Source organism: Dendrobates tinctorius, unplaced genomic scaffold (genome assembly GCF_039654945.1).
Source record: "Dendrobates tinctorius isolate UK_male_01 unplaced genomic scaffold, ASM3965494v1 ptg000022l, whole genome shotgun sequence".
In the NCBI taxonomy this organism is placed as follows: domain Eukaryota; kingdom Metazoa; phylum Chordata; class Amphibia; order Anura; family Dendrobatidae; genus Dendrobates; species Dendrobates tinctorius.
The window spans coordinates 47470641-47497575 of record NW_027361690.1 but is presented as its reverse complement, the minus strand read 5'-3'; the positions used below and the strand labels follow the sequence as shown (position 1 = coordinate 47497575).

General features: G+C 41.1%; 1 protein-coding gene across 3 annotated transcripts in view; it reads left to right on the top strand.

The window, feature by feature from the left end:
• POLG (DNA polymerase gamma, catalytic subunit) overlaps positions 1-26935 on the top strand; it is a 155118-nt gene that overhangs the window by 118420 nt on the left and 9763 nt on the right. For all 3 annotated transcript variants that reach the window (XM_073568694.1, XM_073568693.1, XM_073568695.1), the window contains exons 17-20: positions 3228-3474; positions 4093-4215; positions 14996-15161; positions 23393-23601. In XM_073568694.1, coding sequence (XP_073424795.1) covers positions 3228-3474; positions 4093-4215; positions 14996-15161; positions 23393-23601 — 745 coding nt within the window. The remainder of the gene's footprint in view (positions 1-3227; positions 3475-4092; positions 4216-14995; positions 15162-23392; positions 23602-26935) is intronic.

Here is a 26935-nt window from a genome sequence, read left to right as displayed (position 1 = left end):
TATTACGCACCCATTACCGGTAATCTTTTCTCTTTTCCTACACTTCATTATCATTATTCCCTTCTCACTCCATTGCTTTACACTATCATGTAATCTTGTGCTTTTCATCCGCTCCTCTACCTTATGTCCTCACCATCAACCCCATTATTACTTTTCCTCTTTTTTACTGGTCTCCTTTAAGTGTCATCTTTTCCCATCTCATCCCATTCACCCACCAGGAAGGCTTACAAGATGAGATGTAATTTTGTGAATTACATTAAGACCTGTAAGAGCCTCAGTGTCCTACATTTTCTGTATACAGTGAGATTTTCTCTCTTTTGGATCATAACAGTATAAAGTGACATTTTCCAGGTGGAGTGATGCTGTATGTGCACTTCTGTTATAGGATCACTGCTTAGGCCTCTTTCACACTTCCGTTTTTGACAATCAGTCAAGATCCGCCAATTTTGAAAAAAAAAACGGATCCGCCATTTTTCTTAGCGGATCCGTTTTTTTCCCCATTGACTTTCATTATTGGCGGATCCTGACTGATTGCCGTCCGTTGCATCCGTTTTTTTGAGGATCCGCCACAATGTTAGTGTCCGTCAACATCCTCAAAGATTTCCAAACGGAGCTTGCAACGTTTTTTTCTGTGGCGGATCCTCCAGACACTGAATTAACCCCAAATTCTGTCTGGGTGCCGGACAAAAAAATGTTCTCTCTCTCTCTCTCCCAGCGGTTCCTTTAAATTTCCTCATTTTCAGGATCCGTCTAAAAACGGATCCTGTGCCATCCGTTCACATCAGTTGAGAACGGATCCGCTTGTCTGCCTTTTTGGCGGATTTTAACTGATGCAAATAACTGAAGTGTGAAAGAGGCCTTACAGAGGCACAGCCACAACATGCTGTGCACAATTGTTATTAAAGGGACTGTGACATCAGAAAATGACCTATTGATCAGGAGTTTGTATTAAATGTATTTTTTTACACATTTTTGGAACTTTGTAATTCCATATCACAATCTGTGTTACAAATAAAATGTAGAAATCCTGCAGGTCTCACATTGGCATCTGGGGCTATTTTAGACTCGAACTTCTAAAAGGAAATTCACATGTACATTAGCCACAATGGTCAGATTCCTATCTTCTGAATTGAAGCATCTAAGGAGCATGCGGTAACGCAGGGCGGTAGCCGTGGGCGAGGTGCTTGTCTTCAGTGCCCGGCATGTTACGTGAAAGCTTGGGTCCAGGCTGGGTGTGTATACTTGTGCTGTGAGGGTCTTGCGCCCATGCTGGCCACATGTAACCAATGGTGTGGGCTTGCCAGGACAACCAGGTGTTTTACAGTTCAGTGAGGGAGACTCCACCATTCAAAAATAAACTCTTCTGAGCGGTAACTTGATAAGGGTTACATACAAGACATAGCGGGTACACACAGTCCTATGGACTTTTCCTTTACAGTATGAAGCATTTTCCACAGTGTCCTTCCTCTGTAGTGTACTGCAGGGCTTTCAAGGCACAGTTTCCCCCTACTCCGCCACAGCCCAGCATTAATGCTACAGTTCTGAGTCACAAGTCTCCTTTACTTGCTCCGTGGTTCCGTGTCCTATTTCCGCCACTACTGGCGCCCTGTATCTCCTGCTCGGGACCCTTCACTAGTTCCCATCTCTCAGTCCTGCTAAGGCCTGTTACCTTCAGCATTACAAGCTCAAGGTCTCGTGACTAGGGGTTCTCTCCTAGGGCCCGTCACCAGAAGGCCACTCTCTCTTTCTATACAAAAAGGGTGGGGGAACAAGATGCGCAATAGTGCCCTATCACTAGTGACACTACGATGTGAGTGGTGTAATGCAGTTCCACTCACCTATTCCAGTTGTGTGACCCACAACTGGCTTGAAGACATAACACAGTATCAGCTGCTGCAGGACCTCCACCGACCACTCCAAAGTGGAAAAACTGCCAGAGAATATGGGAAGCAAGATGTGCCACAGTCCGCGCTGATGAATCCACAAAATCACCTGGGATGCAAGATGTAGTAACAAAGTACTTCTTTATTCCTTCCTACGCGTTTCAGCGCCCTTCCTGGCACCTTCCTCAGGGATCCCTGAGGAAGGTGCCAGGAAGGGCGCTGAAATGCGTAGGAAGGAATAAAGAAGTACTTTGTTACTACATCTTGCATCCCAGGTGATTTTGTGGATTCAGCAGCGCGGACTGTGGCACATCTTGCTTCCCATATTCTCTGGCACTCTCTCTTTCTGTCACTTTTCTTCAGGATCGCACTTTCACTTCTTCTTAGTCTCTTGTTCTCAGTCACCCTTCATGCAGCTCTGCTCACTTTGCACTTCACAACTCTATCTCACTAACAGGAAACCAATTCCTTTTCTTTAGCACTAGCCCCTCACTCTGTGGGCTAGTCCCAAACATTAACGCTAACTTACCCTACTATAAACTATCTACATTCCCATACCTTACACTACCTATCTTATACCATTATACATTATAATACCTTACATTATCACATCCTACACTATACATATACTTCACATTACTATACAATACAATTCACAAGACACAATATATACAACAAGAGTAAGACAATATTCACATTACAATACAACACACAATGCGATTGGTGTCTTCAAGGGTAGGAGCGTGGCAGCACAGTCGACCACCTTTACCCATATGAAAAGGTCATTCTGTAGGGTGGAGGAACAGGGTCAGCTGTGACATGGCCTATTGTGATTGGTGGATTCTGTGTTATCAGCTATGTATGGCGGTGTTATGTCATTGTAATCCTGCCTGTGATAATGAGACTGTTGAAAACTGTTCCTGAATGGACAGGAAGTAAAATAGCCCTAGTGGCCAGTGTGATTATTGCAAGATTTCTAATTTTGTATTATGTAGAGATCATGATTTTTATTTTCCAATAATTTTTATTAAATTTTAAAAAATTTTAACAGGAAAGGAAGGGAAGGGTTAGGGATAGAAAAGAAATCCCCCTGTAAAGACAGGGAGATCATGATTTTTAAAACAAATTTATAAGCTGCCAAAAGTTAAAGAAACTTGATTTAAACAATATGTAATTTTTAGATGTCACATTTCATTTAAGTGGTTTGTGTTATCACAGAGAAGCCCTTTAACCTGAGTCGACTCTTGAATTCACCAGCAAACAGCTGATTTTTGCAGGGGGAGATATAGCTTTCTGGGCAGGTATTATATGGAACTCACGGCATGGAAATCCTTCTGTCCTCAGGCTGCACAGCCTTTGGCTGGATGACACTGCAGGGCAAGAAGAGTAACGGCACTGACCTGCACAGTAAGACCGCATCTACAGTGGGGATAAGTCGGGAACACGCCAAAGTCTTCAATTACGGACGCATCTACGGAGCAGGACAGCCTTTTGCAGAGCGGCTTCTGATGCAATTTAATCATCGTCTCACCCAAGAAGAGGCAGCAGAGAAAGCCAAACAAATGTATGCCGCAACGAAGGGAGTCAGGAGGTGGGTAGCATTATGTCCTAGTTTATGTGCATTGGGGCCCTACACTACAAAGTGAAAATGAGACCTTCAATTTGCTCCTAATAGCATTAATAATATATTTCTCACAGGCGCCCTCCCCGCCATGTCCAACTCAACCGTTTCAGAGGGGGCATGATGGCCAGTGAGTGGCAGTATCACAGTCAGGCTGCTTTTTGCAAATGTTGGTCAGCAGTGGACCTGGGGAATATTTTATATGTGTGTGTGTGTATATATACAGTATATATTCTAGCGACTGCAGCCGTCAGTGACAAGCTCAGTGATTGGCTGCCTCACTGTCGAAATTAAACAGTGAGAGCAGCAGCAGCAGAGACGCAATGTTGGACTCGAGGAGGGCGAGTAAAGCACATATGTTGTTTTTTAACTGGTTGTACCCATGCACTGGGATTTTCTGAAAAAAGGACAACCCCATTAAGACTCAGCAGTAGAAGATAGGAGTCAGGTAGTGTGATCAGGGAGAGGGGAAATGTATGCTCCCCACAGGCACAACTGTGACACTAAATTTAATGTTTGGTTTCCAAACCCCTAAATTAACTTTAAAGTGTAATGTTCTGAAAATGACAATGTCTTTGGTTTCTCTAGGTATATCCTGTCTGAGGACGCAGAATGGCTGGTAGAGCAACTTGGCATCTCCGTTGAGAGAGGAGAAGAGAACTCTGTCAGCCTGCAGGATGTGAGAAACATTCAGAAATACGCATCAGCAAAGTAAGATGTTGGCCAACAATGCCGCTGTCACACGTCTTCACACCAGTCACTGAGAGCCTTTGTGGAAAATGGTTTCTGAGCCAAGATTTCCACTGATCCCTGGAAACTTCTTTTCTCATGTTGATAAGTCTGATTATCAGTAGGAATGTAATACACATCAGTATTACTTCCATAGTATGATGCCACCTGGTGTTCAGTGTACGGGTCTATCTGATGAGCTGGGTGAGCTATTCAGGCAGACAGTACTAACTATTATATTCTATACAGTGACAATCTACCCCTTGTACGTTGTCACAATATCAGTATAAGCTGGGAGATTTGGGGACTGCTCTGTTGTAGTACAAAAGTTGTCCAAGGCTGAAATATTGAAGAAAGAGATTTGAGCAGCACAACCATGCAGATCCGGAATATGTAGGTGCGCTTCCCACACTGGCTCATACGCCACTTGAGCCACCAATCCGTACAAAAGAAAGGAGTCAGAAGTTCTACCTTAGTAAATATATCAATATTCCAATATGGTACTTTTCGGCTTGAAAAATGCTGCGTTATAAGCCAAACCGTTCCATATTGGAATATTAATACATTTTAATACCTTGCACCACCACTGGTCTGCTAACATTCAGTTTGGCAGAAAAAAGCAACCCTGTACATTGCTTGGTGGTCCCTGCTGAATGCAGCACTTTATCTACCGTTCAACTACTCTCCTCCGTACATCGCTTATAGTCAGCCAGTGCCGAACCAAGTTTCAGCTCATCTTTGGGGGTGCCAGGAGATGAACTGCAACTAATCTGATAATGATGACCTATTCTAAGGATTACGGAGTCTCACACAACCCCTTTTGTAAGGCAAGGCAGAATACAGATAGCTAAGGCTCTGCAAGCATCTCCCCCTGTCACTCCCGGATCTCTGGGGGGAAGAGAAGGTACATCCAGGAAACCGTACTAGTCTTTCTCTCTCCCCTACAATGCATTGCAGCTGCCATACTGCATACACCAAGCTGTACTATTAATATAGGCAATACATGAGGAAGTGTCTCTTCAATATGGCCACCCCTAGGGAAGTAAAAAAAAAGTACCGTATATACTCGCGTATAAGCCAAGGCACCTAATTTTGCCACGGAAAACTGGGTAAGCTTATTGACTTGAGAATACACATTGTCCCCTCATTCCTGTCCTGGTATGCTTGACTCCCTCGTCCCTGTCCTGGTATGCATGGCTCCCTCGTCCCTGTCCTGGTATGCATGTCTCACCCATCGCAGTCCTGGTATGCATGGCTCCCTGGTCCTTGTCCTGCTGTGCATGGCTCTCTGGTCCTTGTCTTGCTATGCATGGCTCCCCTGTCCTAGTCCTGCTTGGCATGGCTCCTTATCCTCTATCCTACTCATTCACCAGAGTGCCCTGCGGCATCTCGGTGGTCCCGGCGTCTTCACAGCAGCATCTCAATGGTTCCGGCTTCCAGCAGCTCTTCTGGCGCGTGGCGTGGCTCATTAAAGTAATGAATATGTGCTCCACGCCTATGGGAGTGGAGATGCGTACATTTTCATTACCTTAATGAGCAAGCTCCACGTGATCCCGCCGGAAGAGCTGCTGGAAGCCGAAACCATGGAGATGCGAAAACGCCAGGACCACCGAGATTCTGCGAGGGGCATGTTGGAGGGTGAATATGATGACTTCTGGAAGCCGGCGGCTGTCACTGTGCGCTGTTATTTATAAGATAAATGAATATTCATTTCTCTTTAGCAGCGGGCACAGTTACAGACGCCGGCTCCTGCCGCTGCTCCGCCGTTCCCCCTCCGGCTTTCTGGTCAATTGACTCGTGTATAAGCCAAGGGGGGGCGTTTTCAGCACAAAGAAAATGCTGAAAAACTCAGCTTATACACAAGTATATATGGTACATTACATCTAATTCATGTGAATAAAATGCAAAACATTTTTTTACTTTTAAAAAATGTTGAACTAGTAGTTGAAAGGAGTCTCATTCCCAATGGTGCCTACCCAGTCGTTATTACTTGTGAGTCCCTTTATACTGCTCTGCTCATTGTGCTTGTATATATAGGAAGGAGAGAAGTCCGGCTTTCAGGATCGCGCTGTTCCAGTCCAAAGTTCACAAGGAGTTAATCCAAGGACCAAGCAACTTTCTTTTTATTCCATAAACTCTACGCGTTTCGTGTACACACTGTAAAATGTTCCTAATTTTTTGATTTTGTTTAGTAAAATTAGTTAAAAAGTTTAAGGAGAAACTATCATTCTTTTTTTCTTTTTTCTTAGGATTTACTATGTCCATCTATTCCAAACCTGCGCACTCATTATATGCTTTTTCTAGCAGTTTTTTTGGGTAGTTTTTCTCAATAAGCCTATTTTTCAATTCCTTGGCCTGTGATACAAAATCTGACTCTAAACTACAATTTTTCTTAATCCTTTGATACTGGTTCTTCGGGACATTGATTAACCATTTATAATAATGGCCACTATTAAAATCTAACAGACTATTTGCATCACACTTCTTAAAAAAAGTTTTAGTAAAAATCTTTTACTAAATCTTTTTGTTCTGAATGGAATGAGGTTTTATTTAAATGCATGCAGGGTTTACTGCAACTACTTTTTTAAAAAAGAACGTCTTTGGCAGAGACAATAGTAGAACGGATCTCTAATTTATCATTAGAACTCCTTCATTTTGGGACACACCCGGAATTTAATAGGATTAACACAGCTATTACATCTTGGCTCTTACAAGCTGAACAAGAAATAATTAAGAGAAAGGCACGCAAACTATATAGAGATAGAGATGATTATAAGAAAGCGAATAGTATTGATAAAAACACACTAGATAGTGGGAACAACAATATAATGAATGTGAATAAGGGAGATGGGAGTGTACAGAAAAACACCCCACAAATTCCTATGGTGCCTACACGCACACCCAGAAATGGAAATAAAAAAAAAAAAATAAAAAAAATTTTAATAGTGAAAATACTCCAAATTTTACAAAGACTAATTTGAAGATTACTAGTGTTGAGCATTCCGATACCGCAAGTATCGGGTATCGGCCGATACTTGCTGTATCGGAATTCCGATACCGACTTCCGATATTTTTTCAATATCGGAATTCGGCATCGGAATCGGAAGTTCAAAGTTGATTGACAGCCTGACGTCATCATGATGCGCGGTGTGTGCGCATCATGATGCGCCGTCATTTCGGGCCTTCCGGGGGTCTCTGCCGGCCTGCCGGGGGGCTGTGTGGACTGCCCGGGGTCTGTACCGGCCTGCCGGGGGGCTGTGCCGGCCTGCCGGGGGGCTGTGCACCCTGTGGGGGTCTGTACCGGCCTGCCGGGGGGCTGTGCCGGCCTGCCGGTGGTCTGTGCACCCTGTGGGGGTCTGTACCGACCTGCCGGGGGGCTGTGCCGGCCTTCCGGTGGTCTGTGCACCCTGTGGGGGTCTGTACCGGCCTGCCGGGGGGCTGTGCCGGCCTGCCGGGGGGCTGTGCCGGCCTGCCGGGGGGCTGTGCTGATGTCCGGGGGTCTGTGCAAGCATCGTCCGATGGGACTACAAGTCCCATCTGGCGATGCCTGCTACCATGACAGTGATTGACACATTAGCCAATGATGGGACAGTAGTAGTCCCATCATCCGGCTAATGTGTTAAATGTTAAAAAAAAAAAAAAAAAATACTACATACATACTACATGCATGCTACATACATACTACATGCATGCTACATACATACTACATGCTACATACATACTACATGCTACATACATACTACATATATACTACATGCATGCTACATACATACTACATACATGCTACATACATGCTACATACATGCTACATACATACTGCATGCTACATACATACTACATACATACTACATACATACTACATACATACTACATACATACTACATACATACTACATACATACTACATACATACTACATGCATGCTACATGCATGCTACATACATACATACTACATGCATGCTACATACATACTACATGCATGCTACATACATACTACATGCTACATACATACCACATACATACTACATACATACTACATACATACTACATGCTACATACATACTACATATATACTACATATATACTACATGCATGCTACATACATACTACATGCTACATACATACCACATACATGCTACATACATACTACATATATACTACATGCATGCTACATACATACTACATATATACTACATGCATGCTACATACATACTGCATGCTACATACATACTACATACATACTACATGCTACATACATACCACATATATACTACATACATACAATACATTCATACAATACATACATAGACATACAGTACATATAACATAGAGTAACATACTTACCAATACTTGTCACATTGTTCCCCGAAGCCATTGTCTTTTCCGGAATAAATATTAACATAACAAACCACAAAAATACTCACCCACGATCCGAAGCAGTCCACGAGTGTGTCCCACGACGATCTTGGGTAGAGAACTGCAGCATCAGATGATGCTGCCGTTCTCTACGGGCTGCAGGAATCCAATGACGGAAGGTAGGTATCCTTCCGCACTGTATTCCTCCGCCACTTAAAAAAAAAAAAAAAAGTCCCTAGTCTCACTTTATGCCATTGCTGCGTGGGAAATTCCCACACAGCAATGGCATAAAGTGAGACTAGGGACTTTTTTTTTTTTTAAGTGGCGGAGGAATACAGTGCGGAAGGATACCTACCTTCCGTCATTGGATTCCTGCATCCCGTAGAGAACGGCAGCATCAGCTGATGCTGCCGTTCTCTACCCAAGATCGTCGTGGGACACACTCGTGGACTGCTTCGGATCGTGGGTGAGTATTTTTGTGGTTTGTTATGTTAATATTTATTCCGGAAAAGACAATGGCTTCGGGGAACAATGTGACAAGTATTGGTAAGTATGTTACTCTATGTTATATGTACTGTATGTCTATGTATGTATTGTATGAATGTATTGTATGTATGTAGTATATATGTGGTATGTATGTAGCATGTAGTATGTATGTAGTATGTATGTAGCATGCATGTAGCATGCAGTATGTATGTAGTATATATGTAGTATGTATGTAGCATGTAGTATGTATGTAGTATGTATGTAGTATGTATGTAGTATGTATGTAGCATGCAGTATGTATGTAGAATGCATGTAGCATGCATGTAGTATATATGTAGTATGTATGTAGCATGTATGTAGTATGTATGTGGTATGTATGTAGCATGTAGTATGTATGTAGCATGTAGTATGTATGTAGCATGCATGTAGTATATATGTAGTATGTATGTAGCATGTAGTATGTATGTGGTATGTATGTAGTATGTATGTAGCATGCATGTAGCATGCATGTAGTATGTATGTAGCATGCATGTAGTATGTATGTAGTATGTATGTAGCATGCATGTAGCATGCATGTAGTATGTATGTAGCATGCATGTAGTATGTATGTAGTATGTATGTAGTATGTATATATGTAGTATGTATGTAGCATGTAATTTTTTTTTTTTTTTTTACATTCAACACATTAGCCGGATGATGGGACTACTACTGTCCCATCATTGGCTAATGTGTCAATCACTGTCATGGTAGCAGGCATCGCCCGATGGGACTTGTAGTCCCATCGGACGATGCCTGCACAGACCCCCGAAGCCTGCACAGCCCACCGACAGGCCGGCACAGCCCCCCGGCAGGCCGGCACAGCCCCCCGGAGCCTGCACAGACCACCGGCAGGCCGGCACAGCCCCCCGGCAGGCCGGCACAGACCACCGGAGCCTGCACAGCCTCCCCGGCAGGCCGGCACAGCCCCCCGGAGCCTGCACAGACCACCGGCAGGCCGGCACAGCCCCCCGGCAGGCCGGCACAGCCCACCGGAGCCTGCACAGACCACCGGCAGGCCGGCACAGCCCCCCGGCAGGCCGGCACAGACCACCGGAGCCTGCACAGACCCCCTGGCAGGCCGGCACAGCCCCCCGAAAGGCCCGTACAGACCCCAGAGAGGCTGTACAAGGCAAAAACAGGGTTTTTCTTATTCCGATACCGGAAGTCCCATAGACTTGAATGGGACTTCCGGTATCGGAATCGGCGATACCGATACTTTTTTAAAGATCGGCCGATCCATTCCGATCCGATACTTTGAAGTATCGGACGGTATCGCTCAACTCTAAAGATTACACAAAAACCTTCTTTTAAAACTATAGTAAGTGAGGTCCCCAAAAAAACTGATGCACAAGTAAGGCCTGTTTCACACTTCCGTTTTTTCAAATCCGTCAAAATCCGTTGTTTTCCGTAAAAAAACGGATCCGCCATTTTTTGCAGGATCCGGTTTTTTTTGTCCCATAGACTTCCATTACGGTTACCGCGGATCCGTCAAAAAAACGGATCCGTTTTTAAAAAAACGGATCCGTTTGCATCAGTTTCCGTCAAAAAAACGGAAACGGATCCGTTTGGCGGACACAAAAACGGAAGTGTGAAACAGGCCTAAAACAGACGGGTTTATGTGAAACAGTGATTACTGAAAATTACACTACACTAATAAGAATAAAAATGGAAATGAAAATATTAATGATATGACAGCTGAAATAAGCGAACCGCGGATCATTAGTGACAATAGTGACAATGACAAAATGGATGTGACGGATGATTCAAGAAATAATGATTTGGGTGCACTAGTAAAAATAGTTGATATAAATACCACCAATAATACTAATGTTACTGGGGAAGTTATAGACTCACAGATGCAGATTAAGAAAATAATAGAACAAATAGATGCATTAAAGAGAAGTGGGAAAAATCAGGATAAAAAACAGGTGAATAGGAAAGATGGAAATAAAAGCTTGCCACCTCCTATGACTCCTATGAGGATTGAACCCCCGGATATGATTAATTTTTCAGATGATAACATGAAGAGTAATCTCCTGGATAAAATTGATGATCATAGACAAAATATTTATATTCTCCCCCTAGTGGGGTTGGATGATAATTTACTTGTGGGAGCGACAGATATTGCAGTTGCAGAGAAGGAGTCCATTGTATGTGAAAACTTACAAGAGTTGAACAAAATGTGTATTATTGATAACTCTAAAAATCAGAGCAGTTTGGTCCCTTTTCTTCCAAAGTTTAACAGTAGTGAACAAAAGGCCAAACAATCCTTTCAAGATGATATACCGTCTTTTTTATTGAAAGGAAAAAACCAGCAGAATGTAATAACGCATTTTTTTTCAAACCAGCCAAGAAAAAGAAAAAGTGTTACAGAGGCTGCAGAGGGGGGCAAACGCAACAAAATAGAATAAAGATACCGACACCAGAAAACAAAATAACAAATAATATTTTTAATTTATCATCTATCATATTAAATACAGCAGAAATTTCTGTGTTGCAAAAAGGATTATCCTTTTGTCCAGTCACGAATTCACAGGAACTGGATCTTTTTATTGATTTGCAAACTTTTATCAGAAAATTAACGGTAAAAAGACACTTCCTGATACAGGATAGCAAAAAAGTGTCTTTAGATGAGGAAGTTTCATTACAGCAGACTGAAAATGGAATATTACACACTACATTGAGGAATAAATCTAATTTTTACCCGATACAGAACCAGGGACACCATTTAAAAACATTTTCTGATTTAGTACTGAAGGATTTTGAGAATATAAATCCTGCAGATTATAAAAATGAAAGAAATATGACTAAAGCAGAAAGGGAGGCTGTTAAAAGTCTGAAAGAGAACACAGAGGTGGTTATTAGACCAGCTGATAAGGGGGGGAGTTGTAATCCAAGATAGGAAGGAATATTTGAAAGAGGCATATAGAATATTAAATGATGAGAATACATATAAAGTGGTTACAATGGATATTTATAAGAGTGCGGTAACTGAATATAATAAATTAATTGCAACTGGAAAAAAGGAAGGGATTTTAAATAAAAATGAATATAATTTTCTGACTATGAAAAATCCTCCTAGGGCTTTTTTCTATCATCTTCCTAAGATTCATAAGGATCAAAACAACCCCCCAGGGAGGCCCATCATTTCTGGCATAGGTTCTCTCACGTCAGGATTGGCAGCGTATGTAGATAATATTTTGTATTTCCATGTGATGTCTGTGAAAAGTTTTCTTAGGGATTCTGCCCAGCTGATTCATTTGATGAAGGATATAGTGTGGAAAGATTCATACATGTTTCTGACTATAGATGTTGCATCCCTCTATTCAAATATTAGACATGATCTAGGATTGTATTGTTTTGGGAGATATGTGAAAGAAGATGCCCGTTTACCATTGAATCGGAAAGCCTTTTTAATGGATAGCATGAAGTTTATACTGCACAATAATTTTTTTGACTTTCAGGGAAAACTATATCACCAACAAGTCGGTACCGCAATGGGTTCGAAAGTAGCGCCAACTTTCGCTAACCTATTTATGGCCATTTTTTAATTCATTTATATAGAAAATTCCATTTTTTCAGAGCATATTATATTTTTTAAACGGTACATAGATGACCTAATGATAGTCTTTGATAATAAATGTAATAACATAGAACAATTTCTGGAGAGCATTCAGAGGAATGATTGGGGTCTCACCTTTTCGTGGGTATATAATATGGAGAGTATAGATTATTTGGATCTGACCATTTTCCATTCAAAAGGGAAGATTTTTACTAAAACTTTTTTTAAGAAGTGTGATGCAAATAGTCTGTTAGATTTTAATAGTGGCCATTATTATAAATGGTTAATCAATGTCCCGAAGAACCAGTATAAAAGGATTAAGAAAAATTGTAGTTTAGAGTCAGATTTTGTATCACAGGCCAAGGAATTGAAAAATAGGTTTATTGAGAAAAACTACCCAAAAAAACTGCTAGAAAAAGCATATAATGAGTGCGCATGTTTGGAACAGATGGACATAGTAAATCCTAAGAAAAAAGAAAAAGAGAATGATAGTTTCTCCTTAAACTTTTTAACTAATTTTACTAAACAAAATCAAAAAATTAGGAACATTTTACAGGATCACTGGTCTGTTCTTCTTAATGATCCAGTGTTGGGGAGTATGCTACCGAATAAACCAGGATTAACCTTTAAAAGATCCTCTACTCTTAGAAATATACTGGCCCCCAGTCGCCTGAAAAAAGAAAAAATTAGGGATGAACAATGCAAAAAAACAGGAGTTTTTAAATGTAATACCGCTCGGTGTCTGTGTTGTGGCATGATTATGCATAATATGACCACATTCAGATCAATTCAGAATAATAAGGTGTTTGATATAAAGTTTTCCCTGAATTGTAAAAGTAGTTTTGTGATATATCTGATAGAATGCGAATGTGGTTTACAGTATGTGGGTAAAACCACACAAGAACTGCATAACCGCATGAATTCGCACAGACACAATATAATTGAAGGTTTTATGTTCCATGGAGTATCAAAACATTGCACTATAAGACATGGGAAGAAACCATGTATTAAAGTGGCCCCAATTGATTATGTTTCAGAAGACACTGTGAACAGGAGTGTCATTCTGATGAGAAAGGAAATTTACTGGATTCATAGGTTGCAGACTCTGCAACCATACGGTTTAAATGAAATATCTGACATCTTTAAATAATTTTTGTGCTCTGCATATTTGTCTGCTAAGGATTGGAGTAGTATTGGCATCTGATAATTGTGTGATGTCCATGCTATAACATTACAGCAAGGGAATGATCATATCGCTAACATAAAAAGAGATACAATCGGCGGCATTTTACTATGATTGGAACAGTTGGCTGGTGCCTTGAAAAGGAACTGATAGCTCTGGAGATGTGGAGCCTTTGGCTGAGAGAACAGAAAAGTTTCTTGAGTGCAGAGCATGGGTCTGCTGTGCAGGATCAAATCCGCATAGGAGTACATACATTAATTAGTATATGATCATCTGCCTGAAATATAAGGAAAGTAAAAGTATAATATGTTGAATGAAGGGTTAATACTGAAAGGAAAATATAAGTGCGGTTATATAAGAGATTTGTGAATGTTGTTCTGCTAATTGATATGATGTACCAAGAAATTTTTAGATTTTTATTGAGTATAATCATAATTTTACTATAATGTTTTACACTTTTTCTAGTGTGAAGTTTTACATATGTGTGTTTTTATAGAAGTGTGTTTTATAGATGAATTTTAGTGATTTTTGTGATTTTATATTATGTTGATAGTTATGTGTGAATTTTTTTAAGTGCAATGAGCATCTACCTCACTTCCTGGGAGAGGTAGTATGTAAGGAGAATGGAATGTGATGCCAGTGTAACTTTGCTCCTGAGGAAGTGTACAGTGTGTACACGAAACGCGTAGAGTTTATGGAATAAAAAGGAAGTTGTAATCACTGCTTGGTCCTTGGATTAACTCCTTGTGAACTTTAGACTGGAACAGCGCGATCCTGAAAGCCGGACTTCTCTCCTTCCTATATATGCAATTCTAGTGACCGGCTGATTGCTGCAGTTCATCGGATCCTACCCATTTGTGCTTATGGTTGTTGTGTTCCACACAACTGAACCAGGTGAGTGGATCCATATCTGTGAAACGTTTATATCATTGGATAAGGCCCTATTGTGCGCTTCTGTCTTCCCCTATTTTCATTGTGCTTGTATACAGGCTTCACATAACGTAAGATTGCAATCTTGCAGGAACAAGGAATTGTGTGCAGGGGAAGAATATTACTACTAGTACATTGTGAAATGAATAATTGACTTTAGCGCTAAGGTAAATCTTCTTCCTCAGGCTTTATTTCTCTCAATCACAGCTCTAGAAGGAAATGGAACTTAATTAATCGGAAGATTTGGACTGGAGGTACAGAGTCCCAAATGTTTAACAAGCTGGAGGACATAGCTATGAGTTCCTCCCCAAGTACCCCTGTCCTGGGATGTCGCATCAGCCGAGCCCTGGAACCTGCAGCTGTAAAAGGAGAGGTAGGAAATCACAATGTTATGTGTGCTGCTTAGGGTAATGGCTTTAAAGGGAATCTCCATTATTTACCAGCATGTCTTCTAAAGTCCAAAGATCTGTACCAGTTCACCTTTCTCCACAAACTATACATCCAGATTGCAGGTGATTTCCCGCATTCATGTAGTGACATCTCAGGGATGTCACGGGCATGGGAGTTGTTCCTGTGCCATCCATAGCTCAAGCCATCAGCTTCTGCTGCATGTGCTGGGACTGGACCAACTCTGATCCCAGCATATTAAACCCTCATTCGTGACGACATGTGAAGAGTTTGACAGAGGAAGAGCACTTACTTTGCCACCCTATCATCACCCCAGCCGATGAGTTGCTTTGGCAATCAGGAGTCTAACCGTGGTCTCTGTGTCTAACATTTCTCTCTCGCTTCATTGGGGGACACAGGAACCATGGGTGTATGCTGCTGGCACTAGGAGGCTGACACTATGCACAAAAAAGTTAGCTCCTCGTCTGCAGTATACACCCCACGACTGGCACTAGGATAATCAGTTTTAGCTTTGTGTCAGTAGGAGGTGAGATGGGTTTTCCTTCAACCTTAAAAACTATGTTACTATGTAAGGCGGTGGGTATTCCAGCGACCTTGATGCCTATAGACTGACTTCATGGGGCATAGTACTCTGACATCATCCATGTGGTCACATGTGCTTTATAGCCCTTTTTTCTTCATCACAACTTTTTCACAAGATCTTCTGTTGTATCACAAGTGGTATGGCTTTTGAAGCTAAGTTTCTAAGATCTATCAGTTCTTCTGGCTGTTGCCTACTGTAGACCATACTGAATGCTCCTAAGCCTCAATCTGCTAAGGTTTTCTGCGTTCCTAGAATTCTCTCCATTCTTCATTTTGCTCTTCTCCAAGGCTCCTTTCCTTGTTCTCCCCTGGGACAAGGCAATCTCATGCATTGTGCCATTCTTTCTACCAAAGGTTCTCCTTGTCGTCCCCATCAATGAAAACTTTGTCTTTCGGTCCTTATGTCCATCTCCAGGAAATTTGTCTTCACCCTCTGGATCTGGTCAGAGCCATTAAGGCTTACCATTCTATTACAGAAACCTTACAGTTTTCTGATTCCATTTCCTAGAGAAAACCAAAAACAAAACACAAAACAAATATCCTGGAATAAAAAAGTAAAAAAATATATTGCAAAAATTGCATGAAGGTAGTAATAATAGTAATAATAAGGGTATTTAGTTAACATAATTTTGATCAAAATAATGTAGAAGCCATCCCGCCACGTCACGGCAACCCTTGTGGGACAGTCCTAACTCTTGTATTTAAAACCTTTCCACTTGTCAAGTGACGTGAATGTGAACAAGGACAGAGGGACTGAACCACCAGTAATAGTATAGGCCAGACAGGATGGATTTTCCAACTCAGAAACAGGGCGGTCACACCCTTATATGCACAGAATGCACAATGAAACAAATGAGAAACTGGGTCTGAGCAGAAAAAGTAAATTAATGTGCATGCAAAATGTAATTGCATATGAACACATGACCTTTACACAGAGAAAACCAAAAACAAAACACAAAACAAATATCCTGGAATAAAAAAGTAAAAAAATATATTGCAAAAATTGCATGAAGGTAGTAATAATAGTAATAATAAGGGTATTTAGTTAACATAATTTTGATCAAAATAATGTAGAAGCCATCCCGCCACGTCACGGCAACCCTTGTGGGACAGTCCTAACTCTTGTATTTAAAACCTTTCCACTTGTCAAGTGACGTGAATGTGAACAAGGACAGAGGGACTGAACCACCAGTAATAGTATAGGCCAGACAGGATGGATTTTCCAACTCAGAAACAGGGCGGTCACACCCTTATATGCACAGAATGCACAATGAAACAAATGAGAAACTGGGTCTGAGCAGAAAAAGTAAATTAATGTGCATGCAAAATGTAATTGCATATGAACACATGACCTTTACACAGAGAAAACCAAAAACAAAACACAAAACAAATATCCTGGAATAAAAAAGTAAAAAAATATATTGCAAAAATTGCATGAAGGTAGTAATAATAGTAATAATAAGGGTATTTAGTTAACATAATTTTGATCAAAATAATGTAGAAGCCATCCCGCCACGTCACGGCAACCCTTGTGGGACAGTCCTAACTCTTGTATTTAAAACCTTTCCACTTGTCAAGTGACGTGAATGTGAACAAGGACAGAGGGACTGAACCACCAGTAATAGTATAGGCCAGACAGGATGGATTTTCCAACTCAGAAACAGGGCGGTCACACCCTTATATGCACAGAATGCACAATGAAACAAATGAGAAACTGGGTCTGAGCAGAAAAAGTAAATTAATGTGCATGCAAAATGTAATTGCATATGAACACATGACCTTTACACAGAGAAAACCAAAAACAAAACACAAAACAAATATCCTGGAATAAAAAAGTAAAAAAATATATTGCAAAAATTGCATGAAGGTAGTAATAATAGTAATAATAAGGGTATTTAGTTAACATAATTTTGATCAAAATAATGTAGAAGCCATCCCGCCACGTCACGGCAACCCTTGTGGGACAGTCCTAACTCTTGTATTTAAAACCTTTCCACTTGTCAAGTGACGTGAATGTGAACAAGGACAGAGGGACTGAACCACCAGTAATAGTATAGGCCAGACAGGATGGATTTTCCAACTCAGAAACAGGGCGGTCACACCCTTATATGCACAGAATGCACAATGAAACAAATGAGAAACTGGGTCTGAGCAGAAAAAGTAAATTAATGTGCATGCAAAATGTAATTGCATATGAACACATGACCTTTACACAGAGAAAACCAAAAACAAAACACAAAACAAATATCCTGGAATAAAAAAAGTAAAAAAATATATTGCAAAAATTGCATGAAGGTAGTAATAATAGTAATAATAAGGGTATTTAGTTAACATAATTTTGATCAAAATAATGTAGAAGCCATCCCGCCACGTCACGGCAACCCTTGTGGGACAGTCCTAACTCTTGTATTTAAAACCTTTCCACTTGTCAAGTGACGTGAATGTGAACAAGGACAGAGGGACTGAACCACCAGTAATAGTATAGGCCAGACAGGATGGATTTTCCAACTCAGAAACAGGGCGGTCACACCCTTATATGCACAGAATGCACAATGAAACAAATGAGAAACTGGGTCTGAGCAGAAAAAGTAAATTAATGTGCATGCAAAATGTAATTGCATATGAACACATGACCTTTACACAGAGAAAACCAAAAACAAAACACAAAACAAATATCCTGGAATAAAAAAGTAAAAAAATATATTGCAAAAATTGCATGAAGGTAGTAATAATAGTAATAATAAGGGTATTTAGTTAACATAATTTTGATCAAAATAATGTAGAAGCCATCCCGCCACGTCACGGCAACCCTTGTGGGACAGTCCTAACTCTTGTATTTAAAACCTTTCCACTTGTCAAGTGACGTGAATGTGAACAAGGACAGAGGGACTGAACCACCAGTAATAGTATAGGCCAGACAGGATGGATTTTCCAACTCAGAAACAGGGCGGTCACACCCTTATATGCACAGAATGCACAATGAAACAAATGAGAAACTGGGTCTGAGCAGAAAAAGTAAATTAATGTGCATGCAAAATGTAATTGCATATGAACACATGACCTTTACACAGAGAAAACCAAAAACAAAACACAAAACAAATATCCTGGAATAAAAAAGTAAAAAAATATATTGCAAAAATTGCATGAAGGTAGTAATAATAGTAATAATAAGGGTATTTAGTTAACATAATTTTGATCAAAATAATGTAGAAGCCATCCCGCCACGTCACGGCAACCCTTGTGGGACAGTCCTAACTCTTGTATTTAAAACCTTTCCACTTGTCAAGTGACGTGAATGTGAACAAGGACAGAGGGACTGAACCACCAGTAATAGTATAGGCCAGACAGGCAGGCCTGTTTTGTGTTTTGTTTTTGGTTTTCTCTGTGTAAAGGTCATGTGTTCATATGCAATTACATTTTGCATGCACATTAATTTACTTTTTCTGCTCAGACCCAGTTTCTCATTTGTTTCATTGTGCATTCTGTGCATATAAGGGTGTGACCGCCCTGTTTCTGAGTTGGAAAATCCATCCTGTCTGGCCTATACTATTACTGGTGGTTCAGTCCCTCTGTCCTTGTTCACATTCACGTCACTTGACAAGTGGAAAGGTTTTAAATACAAGAGTTAGGACTGTCCCACAAGGGTTGCCGTGACGTGGCGGGATGGCTTCTACATTATTTTGATCAAAATTATGTTAACTAAATACCCTTATTATTACTATTATTACTACCTTCATGCAATTTTTGCAATATATTTTTTTACTTTTTTATTCCAGGATATTTGTTTTGTGTTTTGTTTTTGGTTTTCTCTGTGTAAAGGTCATGTGTTCATATGCAATTACATTTTGCATGCACATTAATTTACTTTTTCTGCTCAGACCCAGTTTCTCTTTTCTGATTCCATTTCCTGATGGACCATGTAAGTGCTTGTCGGCAACCACAATTACTATTTTCGAATGAATAGGGTCAGCTATTGTGAATATGTACAATAAAAACAATAAAGCTCCACCCTTTCAGATAACCGCTCACTCCACAAGTGTTTGAGGGCACATCAGGCTACTATTCTTCATGTATGCAATGCTGCAATTTGGACCTTTGTTCACACCTTTGTAAAATTTTACAGGATTCACTATATAGCTTCTGTCGTTGTCTTATTGAGGCAAAAGGTGATGTAGGCTGCTGTCTGCTAGGCAGTCTGCTGTTTGATATCCACCAGTCATATGACCCCTCAATGCCATTAACTATTAAATTGGATTTCTCGGTCACTTAATTGGGAGACACAGGTACCGTGGGTTTATATTCTGCCACTTGGGGGCTGGCACCTAAGTCATTTAAAAAAGGACTGTTTTTCACCAATGGGCTACACAAGGGCAGCCAACACCCAGCTACTTGGGGGGCCAATTAATTTTCCAGCGGGACTGTTTAGTCTGCAGCTTGCAAGGTTTTGCGCCTTTTGAGATTAGATTTTTCTGACCAGAACTATGGAACAAGGGCCTTAGACGTTATGTTTCTACCATTAAATTTAGGTTTTCACCTACAAACAGGGTTTCTATCGGCATTAATCCTATGGCAATATCCTCACTTTTTTCATGCCTGTTTTGAGCCAGGGTTAAATTTAAAGGGCAGGTTCTTGTCTTGGCTATCCAGATCCAATGGAACTTGGCTCAAGGACACCGTATTAGACGCCTGGATCTGGGGGACCTCAATCTGGTCTTGAATGCCTTTCAGCCCTCAGAGATATTTCTCTTCAGCTTTTCGGCAGGGTGATTTTTTTCCCCTCTCTCTTTCATCAGGCGAGGCTACAAGAAGGGCTTCCACTTGTCTCTCTCCTTTTCAAGGACAGAGGTCCGACCTTTTGCTATCTCGTTTTTCCTTTAGCATATTCTCTGCCTTTCACTTTGATGCCCTCCTTCCTTTAGATACTTTGCGTCTCATGTCCCAGAGAGATTCTTACACACTCTGACATAGAGCAGTGCAGCTCTGTTTCTCACAGCTCCGTTTGGTCGTTCAGATGCCTTGTTAGTCATTCTGTGATGCTTTAGCAGAGGTCAGACCATTGTTCTCTGGTCTCAATTTGCCAATACAGAAGATCGGTCACCCAGGTCATGGTTCTCTCTTCCTGTGGGGTAGAAGCCTCTTGGGTCTCACTCCTCTTGGGCATCTGTTCTTCTAGCCATATCTTGGTGGCGTGCTTACCTTTTGCGTTTAGGGATGCAAGTCTTAGCAGAAGGGGACTTAAAGCGTCAGTTGCTTGAGTGATTGTTATTTTTCCTTCTGCAGTGCTGGTATTAGTTTTCCCACCTCAGGGACAGCTTTAGGAGGTTCAATTTTTTTCAGGGTCTCTCAATGAAGCAACCAAGATATACAGTCATATGTTAAAGTTTGGGCACCCCTATTAATGTTAACCTTTTTTATTTATAACAATTTTGGTTTTTGCAACAGCTATTTCAGTTTCATATATCTAATAACTGATGGACTCAGTTATATTTCTGGATTCAAATGAGGTTTATTGTACTAACAGAAAATGTGCATTTTAACAAAATTTGACCGGTGCAAAAGTATGGGCACCCTTATCATTTTCTTGATTTGAACACTCCTAACTACTTTTTACTGACTTCCTGAAGCACTAAATTGGTTTTGTAACCTCATTGAGCTTTGAACTTCATAGCCAGGTGTATCAAATCATGAGAAAAGGTATTTAAGGTGGCCACTTGCAAGTAGTTCTCCTATTTGATTCTCCTATGAAGAGTGGCATCATGGGCTCCTCAAAACAACTCTCAAATGATCTGAAAACAAAGATTATTCAACATAGCTTTTCAGGGGAAGGATACAAAAAGTTGTCTGAGATTTAACCTGTCAGTTTCCACTGTGAGGAACATAGTAAGGAAATGAAAGAACACAGGTACAGTTCTTGTTAAGCCCAGAAGTGGCAGGCCAAGAAAAATATCAGAAAGGCAGAGAAGAATGGTGAGAACAGTCAAGGACAATCCACAGACCACCTCCAAAGACCTGCAGCATCATCTTGCTGCAGATGGTGTCACTGTGCATCGGTCAACAATACAGCGCACTTTGCACAAGGAGAAGCTGTATGGGAGAGTGATGCGAAAGAAGCCGTTTCTGCAAGCACGCCACAGTCGCCTGAGGTATGCAAAAGCACATTTGGACAAGCCAGTTACATTTTGGAAGAAGGTCCTGTGGACTGATGAAACAAAGATTGAGTTGTTTGGTCATACAAAAAGGCGTTATGGAGGCTAAAAAACACAGCATTCCAAGAAAAACACTTGCTACCCACAGTAAAATTTGGTGGAGGTTCCATCATGCTTTGGGGCTGTGTGGCCAATGCCGGCACCGGGAATCTTGTTAAATTTGAGGGTCGCATGGATTCAACTCAGTATCAGCAGATTCTTGACAATAATGTGCAAGAATCAGTGACGAAGTTGAAGTTACGCAGGGGATGGATATTTCAGCAAGACAATGATCCAAAACACCGCTCCAAATCTACTCAGGCATTCATGCAGAGGAACAATTACAATGTTCTGGAATGGCCATCCCAGTCCCCAGACCTGAATATCATTGAACATCTGTGGGATGATTTGAAGCGGGCTGTCCATGCTCGGCGACCATCAAACTTAACTGAACTGGAATTGTTTTGTAAACAGGAATGGTCACAAATACCTTCACCCAGGATCCAGGAACTCATTAATAGCTACAGGAAGCGACTAGAGGCTGTTATTTTTGCAAAAGGAGGTTCTACGAAATATTAATGTCACTTTTATGTTGAGGTGCCCATACTTTTGCACCGGTCAAATTTTCTTTAAATGCAGATTGCACATTTTCTGTTAGTACAATAAACCTCATTTGAATCCAGAAATATAACGGAGTCCATCAGTTATTAGATATATGAAACTGAAATAGCTGTTGCAAAAACCAAAATTGTTATAAAGAAAAAAGGTTAACATTAATAGGGGTGCCCAAACTTTAACATATGACTGTAAATATTTTTGGTACTTACCATAAAATCACTTTCTCATAGCCTTCATTGGGGGACACCGCACCCTCCCTTGTTTGGGGAGGGTCTTTATTTTGCTCCTCTTACTGGTTTTGCACTAACTAATTAGCTGTTTTTTTTTGTAATGTGTAATTAAAAGAATTTGATAAAAAAAAATAGCTGGGTTTTGGCTACCCTGATGTTGCATATAAGGGAGGAACAAGCTTTTTCTTCTAAACCGTATTTTTAGCGTCCGTCTCCAAGTGGCATCATATAAACCCATGGTTCATGTGTTCCCCGATAAAAGCTACAATGAAAAGATTTTACAGGAGTACCAAAAATCCTACTCTTTCCTGGATTCAGTTTATGTTGGTTCTTAATTGACCTCTGTAGAATTTTGTATTTGAGTTGCTACTGCTTTTGACACTAAACTGAAGGACCTAGTGTCCGAGGAGCAGGTATAGTCCACCAATATAGCCAAGACTTTTTTTTACCTTGTGCTAAGCCTCCTAGTGGCATGGTGTATACCCATGGTTCTGTGTCCCCAAATGTATTCAATGAGAGAAGAAAATTTACGGTAAGAAAAATCCATTTCTTGTTGTGTAATTTTTCTCTTCTCTTTATAGTTTATAACCAGTAGAGTGAACTGGGTTGTACAGAGTTCGGCTGTTGACTACCTGCATCTTATGCTAGTAGCCATGAAGTGGCTTTTTAAAGAGTACGACATTGATGGACGCTTCTGCATTAGCATCCATGATGAAGTTCGATATTTAGTGCGCAGTGAGGACAGATACCGAGCAGCACTTGCTCTTCAGATCACAAATCTGCTAACAAGGTAACGTTCTCAGTCATATCTTCTGTAATTAATATGATGTTTAGTGGCAATATGTTGACAGAATCTGAAGTCAGAATTTGACCAGCATCAAAGTGGCACGTGCAGGCTCAAAGTATACAGCCTGCCAACGGTGGCCGCTTCTTACCCAGGTAACTGCCCAATCTTAGGCTATGTGCACACGTAAGCGTTTTTTTCGCGTTTTTACCAAATAAAACGCTTAAAAGAAGCATCCCGTTCATTTTAATGAATTCCGCACTTTTTGTGCATATTGATGCATTTTTTTCCGTGAAAAAAACGCAGCATGCTCATTAATTTTGCGGAAAATTCCGTATTTCTAGCTATTTTCTATGAGACTGGGGACGCTCCGGAAAAAAAACGCACGTTTTCTGGGAAGGAGTCCGGTTTTCAGTCAGGAATTTTCTGCATACGTGTGCACATAGCCTTAGACTGCAGCGATGGTTGGTAACCTAGGTAACAAGTAGAATTAAAAATCCTTCCATTAGTGAGTATAGAGGTGATTTTTCTTGGTATATTGCAAAGTTGCTTGTTTTTCCCAGCACTGTGCAATTTTAACTAAGAAATTGAGACAATCCATTTAATTAGGCAAGGTAAAAAAAAAAAAAAAAAAATGGGACAATTATTAGGATCACAACATCTAAGTTGAATGGTTCTATCCTGGCGACAACCTTTCTTTAACAGTTACATACTACTAAGACACCAATCTGTTTTCTCCAGCCATTTATTTCTATACAGCCGTTAGTTGCTCAACTTTCGCCCTTTTCGGAGACTGCAAAACTGTCAGCTGCTCAAGAGACAACTTGAGAATACCCTTTTAAAAAAAATGCCCCTTTTTAAAGGGAACCTGTCACCTCGTTTTTCCGCTATAAGCTGCGGCCACTGTCTTTCAGGGCTAATCTACAGCATTCTATAATGCAGTGACTATGTTGCAACATCCATGCTAGGCTTTTTTTCTGGAGAATTGAAAATCTGCCAGTTTAGGAACCCATACATTGTGTGAAACTTGTGCTTCTGGAAACATGCACCCCTTAAATTTGGGGCTTAGAATGAGGGATAGATTTGGGAGTGGGAGCTGTCTCTTTTCCAGTCTTTGTTCTACAAGTGGGAACCCCCTATAGTTCTCGTGACAGATGACGAACCCGAGTGGGGGCTGATTTTGTGCGGGATAAATTGTGGTTTTTAGTGGTATCATTTTGGGGTACATAATTTTTGATCGCTTTCAGTATAAGGTTGGGATCACATTCTTGTGTACTATGCTGAGCACTTTCATCTGGGTTTCCATGTAAATCCCACAAAAATGCAATTCAGACAAAATCCCCATCAGAACCACCCACCATAATGAGGCAAATGGAGACCCTTTGTACTCTGGCATCTGCTTCGGTGGTATCCATCTTTTTAGGCGTGCACAGATCTGTGGTCGCTCACACTTGTGCACTAAAAAGACACCTAAAATGATGTGACACCGCCGGAACTCAGACCAGTCCACAGTGACTCCATCTGCCTCAAAAGTGAGTGGTTCCGTCTGGGGTTTTGTCTGACTCGCGGTTTTGGAGAATTTAGAAGGAAACCCCGACATAAGCGCTCAGCGGATAAATGTGAGCCAAGTCCTGTTCTGATTTTTGGGTGCTAGAATGAACAAATAGACAGCAGTACAAGAATATTGCAATACCAGACATATCATGTGGTTTGTTTTTTTTTGGTTTTTTTTTTTAGAAAAATGTAGCTGTTTTCTCTCTATATTCTAAGGCCGCTTTCACACTTCAGGCTTTCGGTATCCGGCATGGGGCGGCGAAAAACCGGACTACCGGATCCGGCCGCATACGCAGACACCGGATCCTTCTTTCTGCCGGATATATTCCTGGCAGAGAAGGTTTCCGGGCATGCGCAGTGCGAAAAACCGGTCCGGCGTTGGGAAAAAACGTTGCATGCAACGTTTTTTCCAGACGCCGGACCGGCTATTTTCTCCGGATCCGGAAAAAAAACGGATGTGCCGCATTGCCATCCGGCGCAATGCGGCAGCAATGATACGACCAGATCCGGCTTTTTCCCCATGCTGTATCATTGCTGCCGCATTGCGCCGGATGGCAATGCGGCGCATCCGTTTTTTTTCCGGATCCGGAGAAAATAGCCGGTCCGGCGTCTGAAAAAAACGTTGCATGCAACGTTTTTTCCCAACTCCGGACCGGTTTTTCGCACTGCGCATGCCCGGAAACCTTCTCTGCCAGGAATATATCCGGCAGAAAGAAGGATCCGGTGTCTGCGTATGCGGCCGGATCCGGTAGTCCGGTTTTTCGCCGCCCCATGCCGGATACCGAAAGCCTGAAGTGTGAAAGCGGCCTAAGAGCTGCTACTTTTTTGGTGAACAGAGTTGTATGAGGGCTTGTTTTTTGTGGTACGAGTTGCATATTTTTTTTTTTTGGGGGGGGGGCACATGATATTTTTTAATTGCTTCGTGTTCAGATTTTTCAGATACAGAATGAAGAAAAGCAGCAACTCGGTTATTGGTTTTATATTTTGCGCCGCTGACCGTGCAGTAAAAGTGATAAGACCGACTTGTCCGTCAGGCCATATTAGGGCTTGTATTTTTACAGGACTTTTTGGTTTATTTTTTTTTTTTATTTACAGAATTCGCCATGCGGATTAAATAACATGCCAGTTTTATAGAGTGGGTTGTTCCAGAAGCGGCTATACCAATTATATGTACTTTTTTTGTTTATTTTAGTTTTTTTCTCAAACGCTGCGTTTTGAGTGGCGTAATGGCTTTTCATGATATGTGCGCTTTTTGTGTTTTGTTGGTTTTTTTTTTACTTTGTCCCACTGTGAGATATTTATAATTTATATTTTGATCACTTCTCATACCCTGAAGTACATGTGACCATTCAGTGAGTCACTGACTCTGCCTGTGAGACCAAGCTTATAGCTGGATCTTCCAGGCCACCATACCCTGGTAGCCATCGGCACCTGCAATTCTCATCCACGGTACGATTGTTACAAAGGGGGACTTGTAACACCTTAAATACCGGTATATAATTAGTTATCCATATACTAACGAGAAAAAAGGGTGACACTCACAGTTTCTTCTACACGACACATAGAAGCGCAAGGGAGCGCGAAACGTCCGTCGTCCGACTTTTTCTTCCTGTTCTACCCTCCCTACTGAAGATGTTTTAATTTGTCACAATAAAGATTGGATTTTAGAAACTGTGAGTGCCACCTTTTTTTCTCTTTAGTATATGGATTTATGCAATTGTTCATAGGGGTTGGCACCATGAATTCGTAAGGACGGTGTATTTTGACGAGGTAATCACACGTAGTG